Below are 20,086 nucleotides of genomic sequence, written 5' to 3' on the forward strand. Positions count from 1 at the left end.
TAGTAAGTTCCAACCATGGAGGACTACATGAGACCCAGTTTTAAAACAAAACAAAGACAACTGAAACAGAATTGAACCGAATACACCAAGAATTTTACTTTTAACTTTGTGCACAAGTAGATACTAAGAAATTTACAAAGGCCAATTTTCAGGCTACAGAAATTGCTGTCATTCAAAGAAATGTTGGCAACACACTGTTTTGTTTTTTTTTTTATTTTTTTTAAATATTAGTTACTTTATTAACTTTGTATCCCAGCTGTATCCAGCTCCCTCATTCCCTCCCAACCCCACCCTCTCTCCCTCATCTTCTCTCTACCCCTTTCCAAGTCCACTGCTAGGGGAGGACCTCCTCCCCTTTCATCTGACCCTAGCTTATCAGGTATCTTCAGGCCTGGCTGCAAAGTCCTCCTCTGTGGCCTAGCAGGGCCGCTCCTCCCTCGGTGGGGAGGGGGGAGGCAAAGAGCCAGCCACTGAGTTCATAACAGAATAGTCCCTGTTCCCCTTACTAGGGTACCCACTCGGATACTGAACTACCATGGGCTACATCCAAGCAGGGGTTCTAGGTTATATCCATACATGGTCCTTGGCTGGTGATACAGTCTCACAAAAGACCCCTGTGCCCAGATATATTTGGTCCTTGTGGAGCTCCTGTCCTCTCCAGGTCTTACTAACTCCCCCTTCTTTCATATGATTCCCTGTACTCTGCTGAAGGTTTGGTTATGAGTCTCAGCATTTTCTTTGATACACTGCTGGATAGTCATTCAGAGGCCCTCTATGGTAGGCTCCTGTCCTGTTTCTTGTTTTCTCCTACATCCAATGTCCATCCCATTTGTGTAAGTGAAGGTTGATCATCTTACCCAGAGTCCTCTTTCTTGTTTATCTTCTTTAGGTGTACAGATTTTAGTATGTTTATCCTATCTTATAGGTATAGTACCCACTTATAAGTGAGTATATACTGTGTGTGTCTTTCTCCTTCTGGAATACCTCACTCAGGATGATCTTTTCTAGATCCCACCATTTGCCTGCAAATTTCATGATTTCCTTGTTTTTAATTGCTGAGTAGTATTCCATTGTGTAAAAGTACCACAATCTCTTTATCTCCATAGATGGGCATCTGGGTTGTTTCCAGGTTCTGGCTATTACGAATAAAGCTGCTACAAACATGGTTGAGCAAACACTCTGGTTTTAATAATATTTTTTTCAAGAAAATATGAAAAAATAGATGCAATTTTGCTTAACGATTACAATTACTGCATGTCCTGCTATCATTTCTGTGTCAACCTATTATATCTTATAATGATAACTGCAAGGTAATCAGGCATCCACAGTCCTCTAATTAGGAACCTTTTATTATAGGAGAAAAGTTGTTTGCCTTTGAAATAACTCATTATTTAGATGAACCACATACAAGAATAGAACATCTGTGTCTAACAGCAAGAACAATTAGCTGTGATATACACCCCGATAATGAGATTAATTCTACACCTAATGAAATTGATTCTAAATCCTCTAGAATACCTTAGCAGCTGTGTGCACATCTTGCATCTATACACACCTACTTTCACGCTTGTTTTTCTCTATGGAACAAGGCTGCCGTTCGGATCATGAGTCTGAAGAGTGGCATGTATGAATATAGAGGGGTGCACCCCTCTCTAATCTAAGAACAGGCTATAGATACATACACCTCAGCTACACAGTTTACTTCATCTGGGTATGGTTTCAAACCTAACGAAATGTTATCACCATGCTACAGTCTACTATTTCCATGCATTACCTCCTAATTTAATCTCACTTTCATACTTTGTCACAGATCTTCAGTCTCTTTTGCCCTCCTCAGACACAAGTGAATGGCTTCTCTTCCTCTCAGCTCCTGAACCTCAGCAGCCCACGCCCTCTGACCACCTACTGAAGGACCCTGACCACATCACCTACCCAGCCAAAGGCTGTGTGCTTGCTTCCCCCTGGCTGTTCACTACTGTGACTTTGTTGTACTGCTCATGCTGCTCATATACATCTTTCCTGAAGTTCTCTCCACACCTATTGCTTCTCTTAGTTCATCTCCTAAACTGAATTTTCAATTAAAGAAATGTACCTCAGGTGTTAAAGTTGCAGGATCTATCAATGTTAATAAAACCGCTATGATCAAAATAATTCATCTTAAAAGAACAAAAGTGCTTTCCAAAATTTCTTTCCTTATATAATATGAACTACCGGAAATTCTAGACGCTGGTCTACTTAGATCTATGCATGTGGTTTGTAAGTACCATCGACACACCTTACTATGTATGTATTAATCACCGTTAAGTCAGCTTGTGCCATAACTATGTCTTGTCTTCATATTCTAAGTTTTTGCCTTGTAGATACTTTTCTATTCAGTATTCACCTGATTTCTTTTGGTTAGGTATAATCACTAACACACATCAAAAAAGATATAGCATGCTCAAAATTATCACAAAAAAATATACTGGCTAATCTCAAGCCCCAAGCACCACAAGGAAAAATGTTAAATTAAGCCTTTTCATGACAGTCTTAAGTCAGTTTAAAAACAAAAGTGTTACTTCAAAATTATTTTGTATAGTATGAATGCAAGTTGATCCACTTACTTTTCAATTACTGTTTTTCGGTTCCTACATTTCACTTGGACATTCCTAACAACTTAACGGATTAATTATAAAAAAATCCAAACTTTTAACAAGGCAAAAGCTTTGGACTGTTATAAGTAAAATCAGTATGATCTATTTACATATATCTTCCAAGAATAAGAGGTTAGAACATGATACTGTGAGGTGGTTTAAATGAGATGGCTCCCATAATCTCAAGCATTTGAATACCTGATCCCTAGTTGGTGGTATTATATGAACAGTCATAGGAGATATGGCCTTGCAGAGGATGTCTCACTGGGGAAGAGCTTTGAGGTCACAAAAGCCACCTGCATTCCCAGTTGGCTCTGCTTCCTGTTTGTGAATCAAGATGTGAGGTCTCTGCTGCTACTCCAAGGCCCATGCTGCCCTGCCTGCTGCCACATTCCCTGCCATGATGGTGATAGACCCCTATCCTTCTGGAACCACAAGCTCCAAATAAATCCTTCCTTCTAATTTACTTTGGTCATGGTACTTTATCACAGCAATAAAAAAATAGCTAAGAAACACTGTTAACATTTTTACATGTATACATTCTGACACTACATCTGTTTCCCATACTTCATGTTGGCTGTAATCTCTCAACTGAATTTTAATGATTAGAAAGGTTTAAAAATTAATGTCCTATTTTAAAATATAGTTTATCAGAGTATTCCAAAATAGTATTAGGGACAACCCTGTTTACTCACAAGTTATAATTTTCTGTTTTAGGTAAAACGTAACTAGATACACTATGGGATAGCAACATTAGTAATAAAATTCCAGTCAGGCTCAAAACTAATCAGTTTGAGCCAGGTATAGTTTTATCAGGTTATTGACAGAGAAAAATAATAATAATTTTCAGAGATCTGGGGTTTCTAAGGTTGTAAAGTGATCATGAGCTACCACATTACAGCTCTGGAACTTCTTTCTGCCACAAAAATACATAAATAAAATATGTAAAAATGAAAGACAAGGATTTTCTTCAAACACTGTGTGTGACCCATTCTGCTTGGGCTCCAAGAAAACAGCTGTATTCCAAGTATAGCAGTACACAGTGGGCCAGGACAGGTCCAAGGTGGGCAGCAGCTGTGCAACCAAGACTGCTAACAGAAAGGAGAAATATTCAGAGTTTTACTCAGAATAAAAATGTTTAAGAGAACAAAAACATTAATTTTACCGACTTCTATTGGGCCTATTTTACCATATTCCCAAGGCTAGTTTTAACATCTAGATGAAAATAACTAGAAACAGCGACACAGCAAAAGGGATCTCATGAATAGAATCAGACTTTACAGGTATGTGTGCGTGCATGCGTATGCATATGCATGTATGCGTGTATGCGTGTGTGTGTGTGTGTTTACAGAAGGGGAAAGAGAGCTAGCCAATGCACTTCAAGGCCCCTGCTTTGTCAATTTAACCCAACTAGCCTTTCAACATTACTTTAATAAACAATTATATAAAACTTAATCTTCTTTATCAGTGGACTTGGAAAGGGGAATGGGAGGAGATGAAGGAGTAAGGGTGGAATTGGGAGGGAATAAGAGAGGGGGCTACAGCTGGGATACAAAGTGAATAAACTGTAATTAATATAAAAAAATAAAAATCTAATTAAAAAAGAAAAGGAGTCTTAGTAACAATGATGGTGACAGATTATTAGCCATTGATTACTGTAAGAAGCCATTCATCCATGTACATTTAAATAAACAAAAACTAGTAAATGAGAAAAAAAAAAGTATGGTCAGCACTATCTCAACCAGTAGCTGGCACCCTATAGTATTCTACATAATAGCTACCTGAATAAATGAATGAGTGAATGAATAAATGCAGCACTACCTACAACAGAAAAATTTCACTGAAATTAATGTTTCATATATTTCTTGGTAACTAAAAATATTAAAATACACAGGTTTACAAATCCATTGCTTACTACTGCAACCATCATTCCAAAGTCATTTTCATTTGTTTTCTTGAAAGACAATGTGAAGTCTCAAATGATTCAAACTAAAAAATCTTGCCTGACTTGTGTCTAAAATGAAAGGATTAATTAATTCAATCAGTAATGATTTAGCAATACGTGTTATCCAGAGTTTGTTCCAAGGGCAAGTACATTTCAAACAGTGATCTTTCTGAGTCAGGTCACATGACTCCCTCAATTGTATCATCTTATCCAAGTTAATACTTGTCTGCCTCTCTTCTCTGATTTCACATTCCTCTGCTCTTTCTCTCATTCATCATGCACCAGACATTCCGGTTCTTCACTATCTCTGGGCATTTGTACTAGTCGGTTCTTCTAGTTGGAAGATTTCCAGCTGACCTGTGTTGTCTCCTAAATACTACAGCCAGAGAACATTTCTCTGAATCCCTCTTGCCCCAGATATCAGTCAACATTCTTTCACATACCAAACTATGACTTAACAGCATTTAACAATACCGAAAATTCGACGTTCACCTATTTATAGTTTGTGTACCTCAAGAACAGGGACCCATGCTATCATCACTGAATTAGGAACTGCAAAAGATCAGTATCCAGTATATAGTAAATGTCAATAAATATTTGCTAATTTTGATTACATAAGACAGACATAATTAAAATATATTATAAGGTAATTATTATTATGGAATCCCAAGAATTCAACCCTGTTTGGGAAGTTACTACTGACTTTCAGAAAATGTGCTGGTTACAATAGAGAGAATAGACTAGGAAAAGAGAGAGCTTTGTGAGAGTAGTTATAAAGCCATTGAATTGTCTAACAAAACAAGCAGTTACAGCAGCGGATATGAAACATTAGACTTTACATATACTTCAGAAATAGAAACTGTACCACCATCCCACTGAAGATTTGATTTGTGGAATAAGGACAAGACACAAGGTTATGATGGCTCTAGGGCATATGATTTGGCCCAATTAAAGTACTGTTCTTAACCCAGATGAGAAATATGAAAAACTTTAGAATAATTTTGGTGTACTTGCCTACATAGTTAAGATGCTGGAAACAATGCAAAACTGCTCTGAAGCTCTCAAACTGAAACATAACCTGATGGTCACTTACTCAGTGAATAAATTAGGGATATTAGCATGCCAGAGCTATTTCAGTTGTGAATACAATAATAAGCAGAGCAAAATACTTATGCTTACAAAACTCAAAACTCACATTGCAGGAAGACAAACAATAAGTATATACTATAATGTCACCAATGACAATGCCTATGAAAAACATGTGTTATAACAGAACATCTGCTTACCATAAGAATGAACCTAGGTTCATTCCCAGCCAAATAAAAAGAAACAAAGAAAAAAAGAAAAGTGATAGGATAGCAGAGGTAAGAAGAGACAAGAAAAAGCAAAGGGGGCGAAGGGAGGAAAGGGGGGAAGAAAACAATCAACAATATTAAAACAATCAACAATTTTAATATTAATATTAAAAAGGCAAGGCTGAGCAAGGTGGTCCATGCCAGTAGTGCCAACACTTAGGAGGTTGAGACAGGATTGTGAACTGGAGGCCAGCCTAGGCTACATGAGACCTGTCTCAAAAACAATTACCAAATAAGTTTATGTAAAAGTACAGTTGTATTACTCAGGATAAGGTGTATTGTTCTGGACCAAGTTCTGATTATGTTGGACAATAAGCTCTAAGAACTCAATGATAGCAGTTGGGGGAAGGGAGATATGCTAACTATACACCAGAACAAACAGTGCCATCTCTTGAAACAAGACAGTGCTGGTTAAAAATAGATTTACTGCAGGGTATCACTCTTAACAGCATCTATCACTTAAAATTCATCTCTGAGAACAACTGCCCTTTGGGTGCTGCTGATCTACATTGCACTTACACTTGCTCAAAGCATTACAGAGTCACAAGCAGCAGGGGTCTTTCAAGGTTACTGCTTCCACCATTAGTAAAGTCCAACAGTTCTTAACACTTGCGCTGCATGGTGGCACACACCTTTAATCCCAGAACACAGGGGCAAAGACAGGTGGATCTCTGAGTTCGAGGCCAGTCTGGTCTACAAGAGTGAGTTCCAGGACTGTACACAGAAAAAACTCTATCTTGGGAAAAAAGAGAAGAAAGAGGAGGGAGGGGGGAAAGGACAGAGGAGGAAGACAGAAGAAGGGAGGGAGAGAAAGAGGGAAGGAACAAGGGAGGGAGGGACGGAAAGAGTGAAAGGGAAGAGAGAGGGGGGAGAGGGAAGAGGGAAAAGAGAAAAGAGAGGGAAAGAGACATGGCAGAATTATAACATTTAGATATGCATCTAATTAAAAACTCACCTATAGTGGAGTCCAATACTTTGTATCATTGCACATTACATCTATTGCTTTTACATGATGAAATAAAGAAATATTTCTTTATTCTAGAAAACTAAGTTGACCATGCCTTGCCATAATGCCTCAAGTGTTTAAGCAATTATCTATGAAATATGTGGCTCTAATATGGTGGGACAGGTATCAAATGGTAGCTAGCGAAATTTTAACCACCAACTTGTGAAGAATTAATGAAGATCTACATAAAACAAATTTAAAAGGACTTTAACAATTTAAATTTTTTGAGAAAAACTGTCAAATATAGCTAATGAAAAATGCAATCTATCTCTGTAGATATTCTATCAGAAACACCAGAAAAATGAAAAATAGCAAAAGAGGAACAGAAACCAATGAAAGGCAAAGGAAGAAACAAGAGAATAAATGAACAGAATATGAGATCGGGTGTTAACTACCAATCTGACTTTAGGCACTTTCATTTTCATAAAGTTCTAATATGTCTATTAGAAATCATAAAAAACAAATAAACAACAACAACAACAACAAAAACCCACCAGGCTTGATTAACCTGTAATCCATGCCCTTGGGTGGTCACAAGTCTAAAGCCAGCCCAGGCTATTAGGTGAGACAAATGGGAGGAGGGGTGTATAAACAATTTGACATCACTTCATGACTTCCTGGAATGAACACTGGGATTTCTTTGAGACCTCAAGACAGAGAACGGGATAAGACATTTAATCATGTAATAAGGGGAAGAGCCTTAACAACTTCTCAATTTTGATGATCAATTACAACTAAATGCTATAAATCTAGCATGCTCGCATATATTGATATCTCCAAAGAAACACCACTTGGGAGAGAGTCAGGATATTACTATGTAGCCCAGGTTGACCTGATATTTATATTATAATCTTCCTGTCTCAATGCTAGAATGACAAGAGTGTACTACAACCAGTGCCACAGGAGGGTGCTACTGACCTGAAGATCAAATAATGTTTATTATCATTCCTTTTTTCTCTGTAGAAAAAATACTAAGGTGATTTTGGCAATTCACCTACCAATTTGATTAGGATATGATGATATTCAAATTGTTCAATTTTCTAGGCAATCTGATCCTTTTTCTTTACAGTCATGTAATCAAATAAAATCTGTAGAGGATCAGAAAATGCTACTCCAAACTATGCAGCTTTAGATTTGGGTTGAAAACACCTGACTCGCAGCAAATGAGTGAAGTGTTTTGATTTTCTCTGGTGTTGGCCTATCTTAAAGGCCTAATCGTGCAGGACAACCCTTCAACTATCTCAAGGAGGACTGCAGCAGAGAACTATAAAAACAGGCAGGAATGAAGACCAACACTGACACATCACACTCAGAGCCCAGGAAAACTTGCATCAAGTACTGTCTGCCTCCCTCCCTTGTAAGGATGTGCTCTACTGTAAAACTGTCTACACCCATCTCTCCTGTCCCTCTTGCATAGGGCACATATCCTACGATGCCTTGCCAGGTACTCTTCTCTAGAAATACTATTCTTGTAGGGGTTTGAATGTCTTTTCTCCCTGATAATCTGTCTCTTGTCCATTTGTTTTAACTTTTGAGACAGGGTATCTATCACTCTGTTGCCCAGGCTGGCCTACAACCTGCTGTGTGCCGGGATTAAAGGTATGTGCCATCAAGTCAGGCTGTGAGTTTCACAACACTCAATTATTAAACCTCCCAAAGGGAAAGAAAAGGTTCTTTGCCCCTACATTCATCAAAGTGACTATCAGTGTTCTTGACATCTCAGTCTGTTCTGCTGTAAAGGGACACCATGACCAAGGTAACACTTACCAAAAAAAAAAAGGGGGGGGGGCATTTAACTGGGACTTGCTTACAGTTCTGGAGGTTTAGTTCATTAACATCACAGCAGGAAGCAGACAGGCATGGTGCTGTAACAGTAGATGAGCCCTACATCCTGATCCATAGTCAGCAAGAGGGGAAGGGAGGAGGAAAGAGAGTTGACAGACAGACAGACTGGGTGATATGGGCTTTTGAAACTTTAAAGCCCATTCCCAGTGACACAATTTTTCCAACAAAGCCACACCTCCTAATTTTTCTAATCCTTTCCAACAGTGTCACTCCCTCGTGACTAAGCACTCCTATGTCCTTTGCAAGAGCACCTAGTACTCTTAACCAGTGAACTATATCTTCATTTTCCTTGTTTTGCAATCACTTTTCTGATATAAGTTCCCCTCATCAGTTCATAATGGTTTTAGCATATACCCTACATATTATGACTAGCTGGCATTATGTAAGTCATGTATATCTTAGAAGACTGTGCAATGAAATTAGTATGTATGAACATGTGTTTATTGTTATTAAAATATGCACACTTAAAAAAAAAGAACACTGGACATGTAGCCCAGTACTTGAATGCTTGCCTACCATGAACAAGACCCTGGGTTCAAGTTCCTACACTACGAAAACTAATTAAACATTAAATTCATAGATAAAACATACTTCCTTCAACCCAGGTGTATGCCAATACCCCAAGCATACATTTCATAACAAATTACCATTTGTTTACAATGTAAAGGTCGGGAGTTGCCCATACCTGTATCCCAGCACTGCTGGAGGCTAAGACAGAAGTCTGCTGCAGGATATTTGATTATTATACATAGAAAACCTAATTGTTAACAAACTATAAAAGCTTAAATAGATGTCAGATGCAGTTATGTATGTCTTGAAAAGATGCAGTTTGGGTGTGCCTCTAAAGGCCTCCTTAGATAAGACTGCTGAAGGAGAGGTCTTGTGGTCTTTATGACCCAAGGCAAAGTCAGCTGGGTGGCCTTGTGCTACACCCCCCCCACACCATAAAGATGAAATGGTTCAGCCCCTACTGACTTGGCACACCCCAATCGTGACAGTGATGAGCTAGATACATTTTATAGCACCTGGGCCTCTGAGAGCTCTCTTTCTGGCTTATAAGAGCCCTCATGGCAGGAGCTCTGGGTGGGATATTGGGATTTTCTCTCTGAGCTTGTAGTAACAAAACAAAAACATCTGGCAAGACACAGGAAAAACTGTGTTCTAGGAAAGAGTTAAGGAGCTCTCATGGGTCTGCAGGAGCTCAATAGAAAGGTAGACTAGCTAGGTAAAAGGACAAAAATAGAAAGAACTTTTTAAAGTGCTAGCAGTTTAGCTGTAAAATCAGGCTTGTAAATATTTTGTATATAGATCAGAAAATAAAATTACCCTGCTGAGCTAGCAGGTTTTTACCTCAATTTATGCCTCCTGTGTCTTTATTGGTATAAATATTAAATAGTTTAAATGGCTAAATATTACACTCGGTGCTCCAACATGTGGCAAAAGTACATGAAGTACATGAAGATAGATATTGGCCACCATATTACAGAAGTCCAAGTTTGAGGTTAGCTCCCATCTCAAAATAGAAAAAAGAAATTATATCTTTTCTCTGTGACACTTTTCTAATATGAAAACAATTACTGATGTATGTAAAAAATTCCTAAATAATCAAACACAGAATTAAAAAATAAATAAAACCATTAGAAGAAACGATAGCAAAATTAAATGTTATAACCCAAGCTTTCAACATCTGTTTGCTTCTGAAAATCAGATTTTCTTTTTTTCAAGTAATTTCTGTCTTTTTGCTAGGAAGAAAACAAGGCTGAAACATTAACAGCTAATGTTAAATCCTCCTGTAAGAAGGACAAAAAGGGGTGACAAGTACATGCAGTAACAGCCATTTTAACAATAAGGTGATCTTAGATTTAACTTATCAAACATAACTAAAATTGTATACAAGAATTCGATATAGCATATGAAAGTTGTTTAGCATGAGCAGTCACCTGACTTCCTTTGTACCATTTACAAACACCACCAGTAGCAGTCTGGTAATAAAACCACAGGCCATTCTCAGCAAACAGTATCACAGATTCAGTACTCAGACACTCCATCACCATGGAGTTAAACCAGTATCACAGAGGAGACAAAGGTGATAAAAACAAAACAAAACAAACTCTTACAACAGATATGTGGACTACTAAGGTAGTCCACTACAATATTCTATTCCCCTTTGACCACAAACAGAAACACAGCACAATGTTGGAGCTCACGCCACCCAAAACATGTTTCCACCACTCAAGTCTTCTCCATTTGACTCTTGACTTTTTCCCTCCCCTCTAGCAGGAGGCAGGTGGTGGGGATGGGACAATGTTAGGAGTACATTAGAGGATTGAGTGGAAAAAAAAAAACAGGGCAATTAAAAGTTTTAGTACACCAGGAATAAACCAAGCATGGAAATAATTAGCACTACTATTTCAAGATGTGAGATCTATGTAGCTGCTGAAAAAAACATATACATGCCCACATTTAAAGCAGTTAAATATCCTTTTCTCTGGCAAACTGCTCCTTTTAAGTAACTGAGTGACTTGGCAATCTCCTTTGTTTACAGCTCCTGTGCCTCTTCACTCTTTATGCATTATGAGAAACACATAAAATTGAACTGAATTCAGAGCAAGATTATTAAAATCCCTACAAGTGACATCTCAAATCTTGTTTTGCAACCCCAATATAGCAGTGATTTTACTGAGTATTATTTATCATTGCATAGGGCTAATCAGATCTTGGGATTTGACAACGAAACACTTTCAAGATAAATGTTTCTTACATGTATTCATTTACTTATTTTGTGTGTTGGGGTGTGTGTACGTACATGCTACAGCACGTGTTGAGAGCAGAGAACAAATTGCTGGAGTCAGCCCTCTTCTTCCTTCATGCAGGTTCCAAGGATGGAACTCGGGCCATCAGGCTTGTCATCAAGTGCTTTGATCCACTGAGCAATCTCCCTAGGCCTTCAGGATATTAATTTCAAATCATCTCATTATTAGGTTATATGCTTAAATATTCGGCGTAAAAAATAGCAAAAGTGCTAGCCACTCTAGTCTTTTATTTCCAGTTTCCAGGTATTTAGAATTGTTTGCTCAATTTACAGAACCCCCTGAACTTGCACAGTACCCTTTGTCAATAACATACTAATGAAGAGGAAGGTCATATACACTACATAGTAACAGGAGAAAAATCATTAATGACTGGGCCTGAAATATGCACAATTACATACTCATCTCACAAGTATGCACTTATTTCACAATATGCTTCAAATCTCACAATCCAGTCCAGTATTACTTACTTTCAAAGGTCAAACAAACCTGCGCATGAAATACAATCAGTTTTCAACATTTAAGGGGGAAGTCTTAAAATCCAAGTTATTTTGTTAAAAAGTCTCTTTAAAGTATTGTATTTACCTCGATGTTATTTTATATCAATTTCATCATTATTAGCTACACAGCACAGTGCATGAGTCTAGATGGACACAAAGAATGTACTCATGTTTGGAGTCTTTGTCAATCCCATTACACTGAACATAATGAATGTTATTTTTAGCTGGTACATATTATTTGCATTTACTTTGGCATCGCTTAATTCTATATGTCACTCACTGTACAGGGGTCAACTTTGTTTAACATGGCCACACTAACAAAAAAGTATAATGTTATTAAAACAACTAATGATCCAAAAAGCTTAACAGTTACCTCTCACTCATTCACAGATTGGTTATCAGCTAAACATTTTAACCTGTTTGCAATCCTCACTACTCTGATTTTGTTAGGAAATAAAAATACAAACAAACAAAAACCTACTAGAGAGAAAAAGAACATGTAATCTGTCCAAACTAAACATAAAAATAAATATTAGGATTATGTATTTAGCGCTCTCCTATCATCACCTTTCTAAGTACAGGTGAGAGTACATTGTAATTAGACCGTGCTAAGGGCACAGGCATGCAAAGCACTCTCTTGCCCCACTGTGCTTTTCACAGCCCTATTTTCTAGAGCATGAGACCTGGGAGGCAAGGTGGCAAGTCACAGCAGATGGATCACCTGACTGGAACGTACATTCAAAGTGCCATGAAACACCACCACTCCAACACGTATTCATTATCATTTATGGGACTACATCTCACCATGATTTTAACAAGGTTCTGAGGGCTTTCTTTCTAACCACAAAGATGGAAGGTGAAAGTGCTGTACACAGAAAGCGCTCAAGCCCAGACAGCCTACTACAATCATCCCCACAGTAACAGTAGAAGTAAATTCTACAGATTCCACTTTCAGCCCCTTCAAATAAGAAAGTTCTCAGAATATAACCTTCATTTTTCATCTGTTGGCCTCTTTCTTAAGAATCTTATACATGATATGCAATCTTATATTATCTAGGAATGCACAAATCTTTAACTCTCCATTTAGGAGATGAGGATATAGTTCAGTAGTAGTGAACATGCTTAGCATGCGTAAGGTCCTATATTCAATCCCAATACTCTCTCTCTCTTTCTCTCTTTCCCTCCCTCCCTACACAGAAAGTACTCAAATCATAGACTCAGAGTAACAAGTACTAGACATCCACTCCATTTAGTACTTCTATGTAGCCGGTACCAGCAATCACATGAAATTTGAAATCCAACACTGAATTCACAACTTCCCCATCAGAAAGACTTTTCTATTTTATAGAGTCCCACAGGACTGCAAACTTCAAAGCATTGTTTTACTCTATTCTCTTTAATGCTCTACTATTCTTTTGCTCATTTCTTTCTCCATTCTTTCATTCAAAACACTGCTTCAGGGGCTAGAAACAAGCTCACTGATAGACTTCTGGGCTAGCATGTGTAAGGTCCTTCAGTTCTAGCCTTTAGCTTTAGAGAACTGTGATTTTTATTGATTAAAGAGTACTGAGAATGCATTCCTAGCTGAAGGAAACAACTACTTAAGTACATATGAAAAAGCACGCCACACGTAAGAAATAGCATTCTTCTCTGACACAACCAATTACTCTCAAATAGGTACATAGTTTCCAAGGAGAGAGAACAGGAATAAAGAACACTAAACTCCTATGAGAAGTGCTCTGTATATGGAGTGTGCTACACACATGAGCTATGCAAAAACAGGCAGGTGTATCTTGACTAATACAGCTGTAGAAGCACAGAAGAAAATATGTAAATAAATTATAAACAGCCTTGGATGCCAAGCTAAGGAATTTGGACTTTATTCTGTAAGCAAAAGTAAGTCTTGTTTTGCTGCTATTTATTTTCAAGTGAATGGCAAGATCAAACACCGATTTACAATAAAATGATCCTGTAGTAGTACAGCAGAAATAAAATAAAATAAAATAAAATAAAGAGGTAAAAGCAGAAATGCAGTCTTTTTTGTTACTCAACAGGGATAGTGAGAACGTGAATGAACAACATCAATGATGATGGGAACAGACTATCAAGTAGATCTTTCAGAGGTAACCTGGGGGAGTTTAACAACAAAATGGATAAAGAGTGGGTCTGTAGTTTGATCAACACAAGATATTGGTAGTACCCAGAAAGCAGAAAGTAGATAAACTTTCAGGTGCCAAGTATTACACATTCTAACTTTAAAGTGAGTATTAGATACACAGCACTCACTGGCCCTGTGACACTGAAGTACATCTCTCTAAGTCTTGTTGCTTTAGAATTTCAAAGCTGTTATTCCTTGAATAGGAACAAGAATGGCAAACTGTTGGTGAAAATTGAAATAATTTACTGCCTGGCCAACACTATTAAAATAGTAGTTATAGCAAAAGTACAATGTAGAACTTCAAATGACAGTGAGTTTCATGAGAGACTATTCACATCAATGAAAAAAGCATTTTCACTGTAGGGAGAGAGGCACTGCAGTGAAGACAGCTCCAGAATAAAGATATCCTCATCTGCTTAAAGTCTCCATAGAAGTCCTTTCCAATCTTTATCTCTTTCTACTCTCAGTCTTGGCCCATGCCAACTCTAGTAACCTATCCACTGCAAATGTTTGCTAAGCGCGTGGAAACCGAGCCAACAGGCTGGAAGAAACTAAAGGAAAGGAAAGAGTTGTACAAAGGCTCCTTGAACGAAACCTTGTCAGGAGGATCGAGTCAGTCCTGGGAAGGAACTGCTTTTCAGCCTGACTCCAGTGAGACAAGTGAGTCTAAAGTGAAGAGGAATGCAGAATTCAGATTTGTCAGTATCCACATTCTCAAGAAAGAAAAAAAGCAAGGAAGGAAGTTGGGTAAACTATAATACATGATTATAACCCCAGCACTGAGACCAAAGCAGGATTATTCCACGTTCAAAGCAAGCCTGGGCCACACAGTCAGTACCAAAACAGCTAGGGATACACAGCAAGACTGTCTCCATTATGAGAGACAGACAAGTTAACAGAATTAAAATTGGTTTTCAATGGGAGACAGCAAATCAGCTGATTTCTCGTACTAATATATCTCTGATTCCATTTCTGTGGCTGGAACCCCCATCTAACCTTCCTGACTTCTCAGACTGTATTAGCATAGCTCTTCTAGCTACTTACTTTCCCTTTCCAAATATGTGTTTTAGTCTCTACTCAGGCCACATTTCCTTCCATGTTACCAGTTTTTATGAGAAGCCTAGCCCTTTCAGAAGCTTTTTATCACCAACCCAGAAGATAATCATATTCTCCTCTGGCTGCTGCTGCACTAATTCTGTTCCTTGAACAGTCTGATTACTTATTGTTTCATACCACAATCACTTCTTTATTCAGCTCCAATAAACTTAAAAGGAACAACATCTTTTTCACTCCTACTCCCCCAGCATTTAACTTAGTTTCTGATATAGATAATAGATTTCTGTCAATGTTTGGTTTAAATGAAGTGAACAATTAAACAAATGAGTAACCTCCTAACTAAGAGAAATCAGAAAACAAAAAAATGTTCAAATTTGTACTATTTCAGATAACCCTACTGCTCTTCTAAATACTAAGCAGCAAGCTGGGCAATCAACATTTCATTCTTACGAATGGAAAAATAAAGGGATTCAAGAATTAAAAATTGAAAAACTTAGCAGCAGCTTTAACAAATTACATTCTAAGAAATATCTAATACAGAAATGTCCACTTTCTGGAAATACAATTTTAACATACACTAACAGAGGCTTACCCTGGAAGAATACTGTGTCTTTTCAAGCCTGGGTCAGTACCAGAAAGGGATGTACTATAAGAAAGAAAGAGAAAGAGAAAGAGAGAAAGGGGGGGGGGAGGAAGAAAGGAAGGAAGGAAGGAAGAAAGAAAGAAAGAGAGAGAGAGAGAAAGAAAAGTCCCTGCTTGTTACGGAAGTAGCTAAAAGAAGCATTTAGGTGTTTGTATTTTTTTAAACAAATTTTGGTGTGAAATATAGAGATTATTTAACGGTGTCAGTGGCAAATTGAGGACTTATACAAATTAAGTAGAGCAGGCTTCTGAACAAAATTGAAAGCAATAATTACTAATAAATTAACTCTAAGATTTACTAAATGGGCTCCTGGGTCAAAATTAATCCATCAACAATTTTTAACACTGGCATTCTCTATGAGCCAAAGCAATAGCACCAGTACCAAAACCAGATTCTCCTGGGCCTCAGGAGATTCATAATGCAAGTGAATCATTGAAACCAAAAACTTTCTGATGTCAGGGAGAAAAATTCTAAGACTCACAAAATATGTCACACCTTATCCTAAGTACATACAACAAGCTGTACTTTTGGTTAAAGTTAGTTAGCAATCTTTTTTTTTTTTTTTTTTTTTTGAGACAGGTTTCATGTAGCCCAGGCTGGCCTCCAATTCATAATTCTTTCTCAACCTCCTAAGTGCTAGCACTACCAGCATGGGCCACCTTCCTCAGTTGGTAATCTTTTAAATGAAATAAAAATTTTTTTCAAAAACAAACTGTTACTACATACTCCACTTCAGACATACCTAGTCAATAAAGTAGACTATCTCAAAAAGGAACTCTGATTCCTTGAGTAAATTTGTAATAGTCTAAACAGTAATTTGGAGCTTGGGAAAATACCTCAGTCAGAAAAGTGCTTGCTGAAAGCATACGGACCTGAGTTCAATACCCAGAGCCCTTGTGAAATAGCTGGATGTATGGGCATAAACTTTGATCCCAGCACTGAGGAGCTAAAGACAAGGAGATCCCTCGGTCCACTGGCCAGCCAGTCTAGCCTAATTGGTAAGGTCCAGGCCACTGAGTGATTTTAAAACAAAGTGATTGCTGTCCCAAAAGGGTATGCTCCCGAAATGCAGTACTCGAGGTTGTCCTCTGGCATGCACACGCACACACACATGCACCGCCCACACACACATAGTCACTCTCAACAGGATTTAAAGAATCCAATTTCCCAATGCAGGGAAGCAACTAACACTAAACATTGCATATAAATGATAAGATTTTATACTGAGTAATTAAGAACCACCTTCATTTACCTTTCACATTCTAATACTTTAAAATTAGGTTGGTTTTTTTTTTTTTTTTTTTCAGTTAGAGAAACCAGGAGTTAAGCAAAGTCAAATAACTAGTCCCAAATGCCCCAACTGTCATTGCCCCTGAGATTACAATCCAGAATTATCTGACTTTACAGTCAGTACTCTTATACACATGGATGTTTCTTTTAGGGGTTACTTTGACCATAACCTCTATGTAGAAGGAACATGGTTGTCCACCTACACAATGACCTTCTCAAAACAACCCGAGTAAGAGCAAACAAGCACAACAAAAATCTGGTTGTTCAAACTTTATCTTTTTCCGTACTGTAATCGAATCCATATGCAGCTGTCCTTCACTGCAACCCAGACTGCCCCTTGGGTCTCCAATTATTACTCAAGTTTAATTCCTCATGAACGTTCTTCACGTGTGATTCACAAGCCTTTAAACAATGAAATGTTTGTCAAAATCCCATTTTCTCTAATCAACTGTTTCACTACATAATGACTCTAACTCCTAACGTTTTTTTCTGCTAGACTTCTTTCAGATTTAGAGCTACAGTTACCATGTAACTTCTCTTGCTGTGCATTGCTTCTGCAATTAGCTTCAAATGGCTGCGTAAACTTATTTGGAACTCTAGTACATTTTATCAGGGCAAGTAAAATAACATGTTCTGATCATTTTATATAATCCTAGAAATAGCTACTTATATTACAGAGGTGTTTACTAAAGACTCAGAGAACTGATTATTTTCAATAATACACAAAGATTTGTCTTCCTGAACTAAGACTAAAGTGAGTCAAGTTTCAAATAAACTTGTATGAGTTTTCTATAATCCCAAATTTTAACAGAAACCACACAAGTATATAAAACAGCTTAATAAAGTCACATACTATACAATTACAATTTATTTCCACCACCACATCCAAACACGTTTTTACTGTAGATACCAGGTTCAAGGTCACCTAAGTGCTCTTTTCTCACAATTGCTTGTATACAAATTAAATCACTGACCTAAGACATGGTTAGAAAAATGCAATGGCAAATCTCAGGTCTATACTATGATCCTCATTAAAGCTTTATGTACTTCGTATACATTTCTCATGTATATGTTTTATTAAGTTGACAGATAAAAGTTAAAAGCCTGACCATTTTATATACAGTTTCTAAAACCTAGCTTTTGAAGAAAATGTCCCAAATCACTATTTAATTAATTACCACTTCTTTTAAAAGCTGCTGCCTTTGAAAAGGTTTACTCAAAACAACTCCCTAAACTATCACAATCAAATACTCAATAGCAAACATGTACTCACGTATCTAAATTAAAACTGGCCTTTCAGTCTAAACAGGATTCTTACAATACAAAAACTGAAACAAAACTGAGAATGCTGTAAATACAGAGATGGGTCAGCAAAATTCCACATCCACCAAATACTTTATATGACAGTCATTACACTGAGCACAATCCAAGGTAAAAAACAAACTCGGGTCATGTAGAATGTTTACGACTCTTTCTTTTTTTTAACTTTCTAAGGCGTTTCACTGATCTCAAGAAGTGATTACGTACAGCAGAACTGGTTAGTTACAGCTCTATAAACTACAGCGCTGTGGAGTATGACTGTAGGAATCTGTAGACCAAATCCTGTTTATGGAGGAAAAGAAAGGAATCCTGCACACAACCACTAACGCTTCGGCGAAATATTCTGCAATAAACACCAGTATGGTGACCGGTGAGCGAAGACATAGCGATCGTTAGGCGGACAGTTCTTAAAAACACAGCCCGGGCAGGCCCTGCTGAGAAGGTGTAAACAAACCCATCTCCACTGCAGAAGGTACACAATGAACCTGCGGCAGGGTGAGGAGGCGGTCTCTAGCCAAGTACAGACCCAGCGGGGCCCGGGAAAGGGAAGCGGCAGGGTCACACCGCAGAACCCAGACCCTTCGCAGCAATCACCGCCTCCCGATTCCCCGCCGGCTTCTCAAAGCTGCGGGGGACCCCCGAGGACTGCGCGGGCAGAGCAAAACGGTCACGCAGTCCACAAGAACCCGGCGGGTCCAGCATCTGCTCCGGGTGTGGGGTGGGGGGGAGCAGGATGTGGTCGCCCTTCCCTCAAACATCCTCCAGTCGCCTAAATAACAACGTCTACCTCTCCTCCCACACCCCCTCGTCCGCCCCCGGGACTCGAAGGCCCGGGAGCGGAGGGTGCGCGCAAACACGCTCCCGCGGGGATCGGGAGAGCCGGGTCGCGGGCTGCCCCCGGGTCCGCCCCGCGCTCCCGCGCTCCCGCAGCCGCCCGAGGCCCGGAGGGGGCTCGGCCCTCGCTGCCTCGCGGGGTCCCCGGCCCCCGGCCCCGCTCGCGCTCCCGCCTGCCCGGCGGCGCCCCGCGTTACCTCGGGTCAGGTCCAGCGGGACGTTCTCCTCGCCGCTGTCATTCCGCCCTGCGCGAAACAAACACACAAGCCCAGTCAGGAACCATCGCGGGCCGGCGGCGCCCCGACTCCGCCTCGCGTCCCCCCAGACCCAAGCCCCGGGGGAAGGCCGAGCGCCGCCGCGGCGCTCCCCGGGCGCGGGCAGCGACGGCGGCAGCGGGCTTTACCTCGTATTCGGAGGTTCTTGAGAGAGCGGCCGCGGCCGATCGCCGCCATATTGACGGGTTTCAGTCACAACACCGGAAACCTCGCCCAATCGCGCGAGAACCCCTTCCCCTCCCCGGCCGCCGCTCCCGTCCCTCCTTCCCCGCCCTCCGCCCCCTCCCCCCGCCCTCCGCCCCCTCCCCCCGCCCCTCGGCGCCGAGCCTCGTCGGCGCGGACCCGGCCGGGGCGGGCTGCGGCCGCACGCGGGGCGCGGGCGCGGCGGGAGGCGCGTTTCCCACGGGGGATCCCCA

The 20,086-nt window shown here is 39.5% G+C and overlaps 1 protein-coding gene across 4 annotated transcripts in view; it reads right to left on the reverse strand.

The window, feature by feature from the left end:
• Window positions 1-19,856, reverse strand: part of Rictor (RPTOR independent companion of MTOR complex 2) — a 114,331-nt gene extending 94,475 nt beyond the window's left edge. For all 4 annotated transcript variants that reach the window (XM_055601055.1, XM_055601053.1, XM_055601054.1 and 1 more), the window contains exons 1-2: window positions 19,799-19,856; window positions 19,593-19,640 (exon numbers count right to left, since the gene is read on the reverse strand). In XM_055601055.1, coding sequence (XP_055457030.1) covers window positions 19,593-19,640; window positions 19,799-19,847 — 97 coding nt within the window. In that variant the 5' untranslated portion in view covers window positions 19,848-19,856. The remainder of the gene's footprint in view (window positions 1-19,592; window positions 19,641-19,798) is intronic.
• Between the last annotated feature and the right edge of the window lie 230 nt (window positions 19,857-20,086).

The sequence above is a fragment of the Psammomys obesus genome, unplaced genomic scaffold (genome assembly GCF_907164565.1).
Source record: "Psammomys obesus unplaced genomic scaffold, mPsaObe1.curated_primary_1811, whole genome shotgun sequence".
Taxonomy (NCBI): Eukaryota; Metazoa; Chordata; class Mammalia; order Rodentia; family Muridae; genus Psammomys; species Psammomys obesus.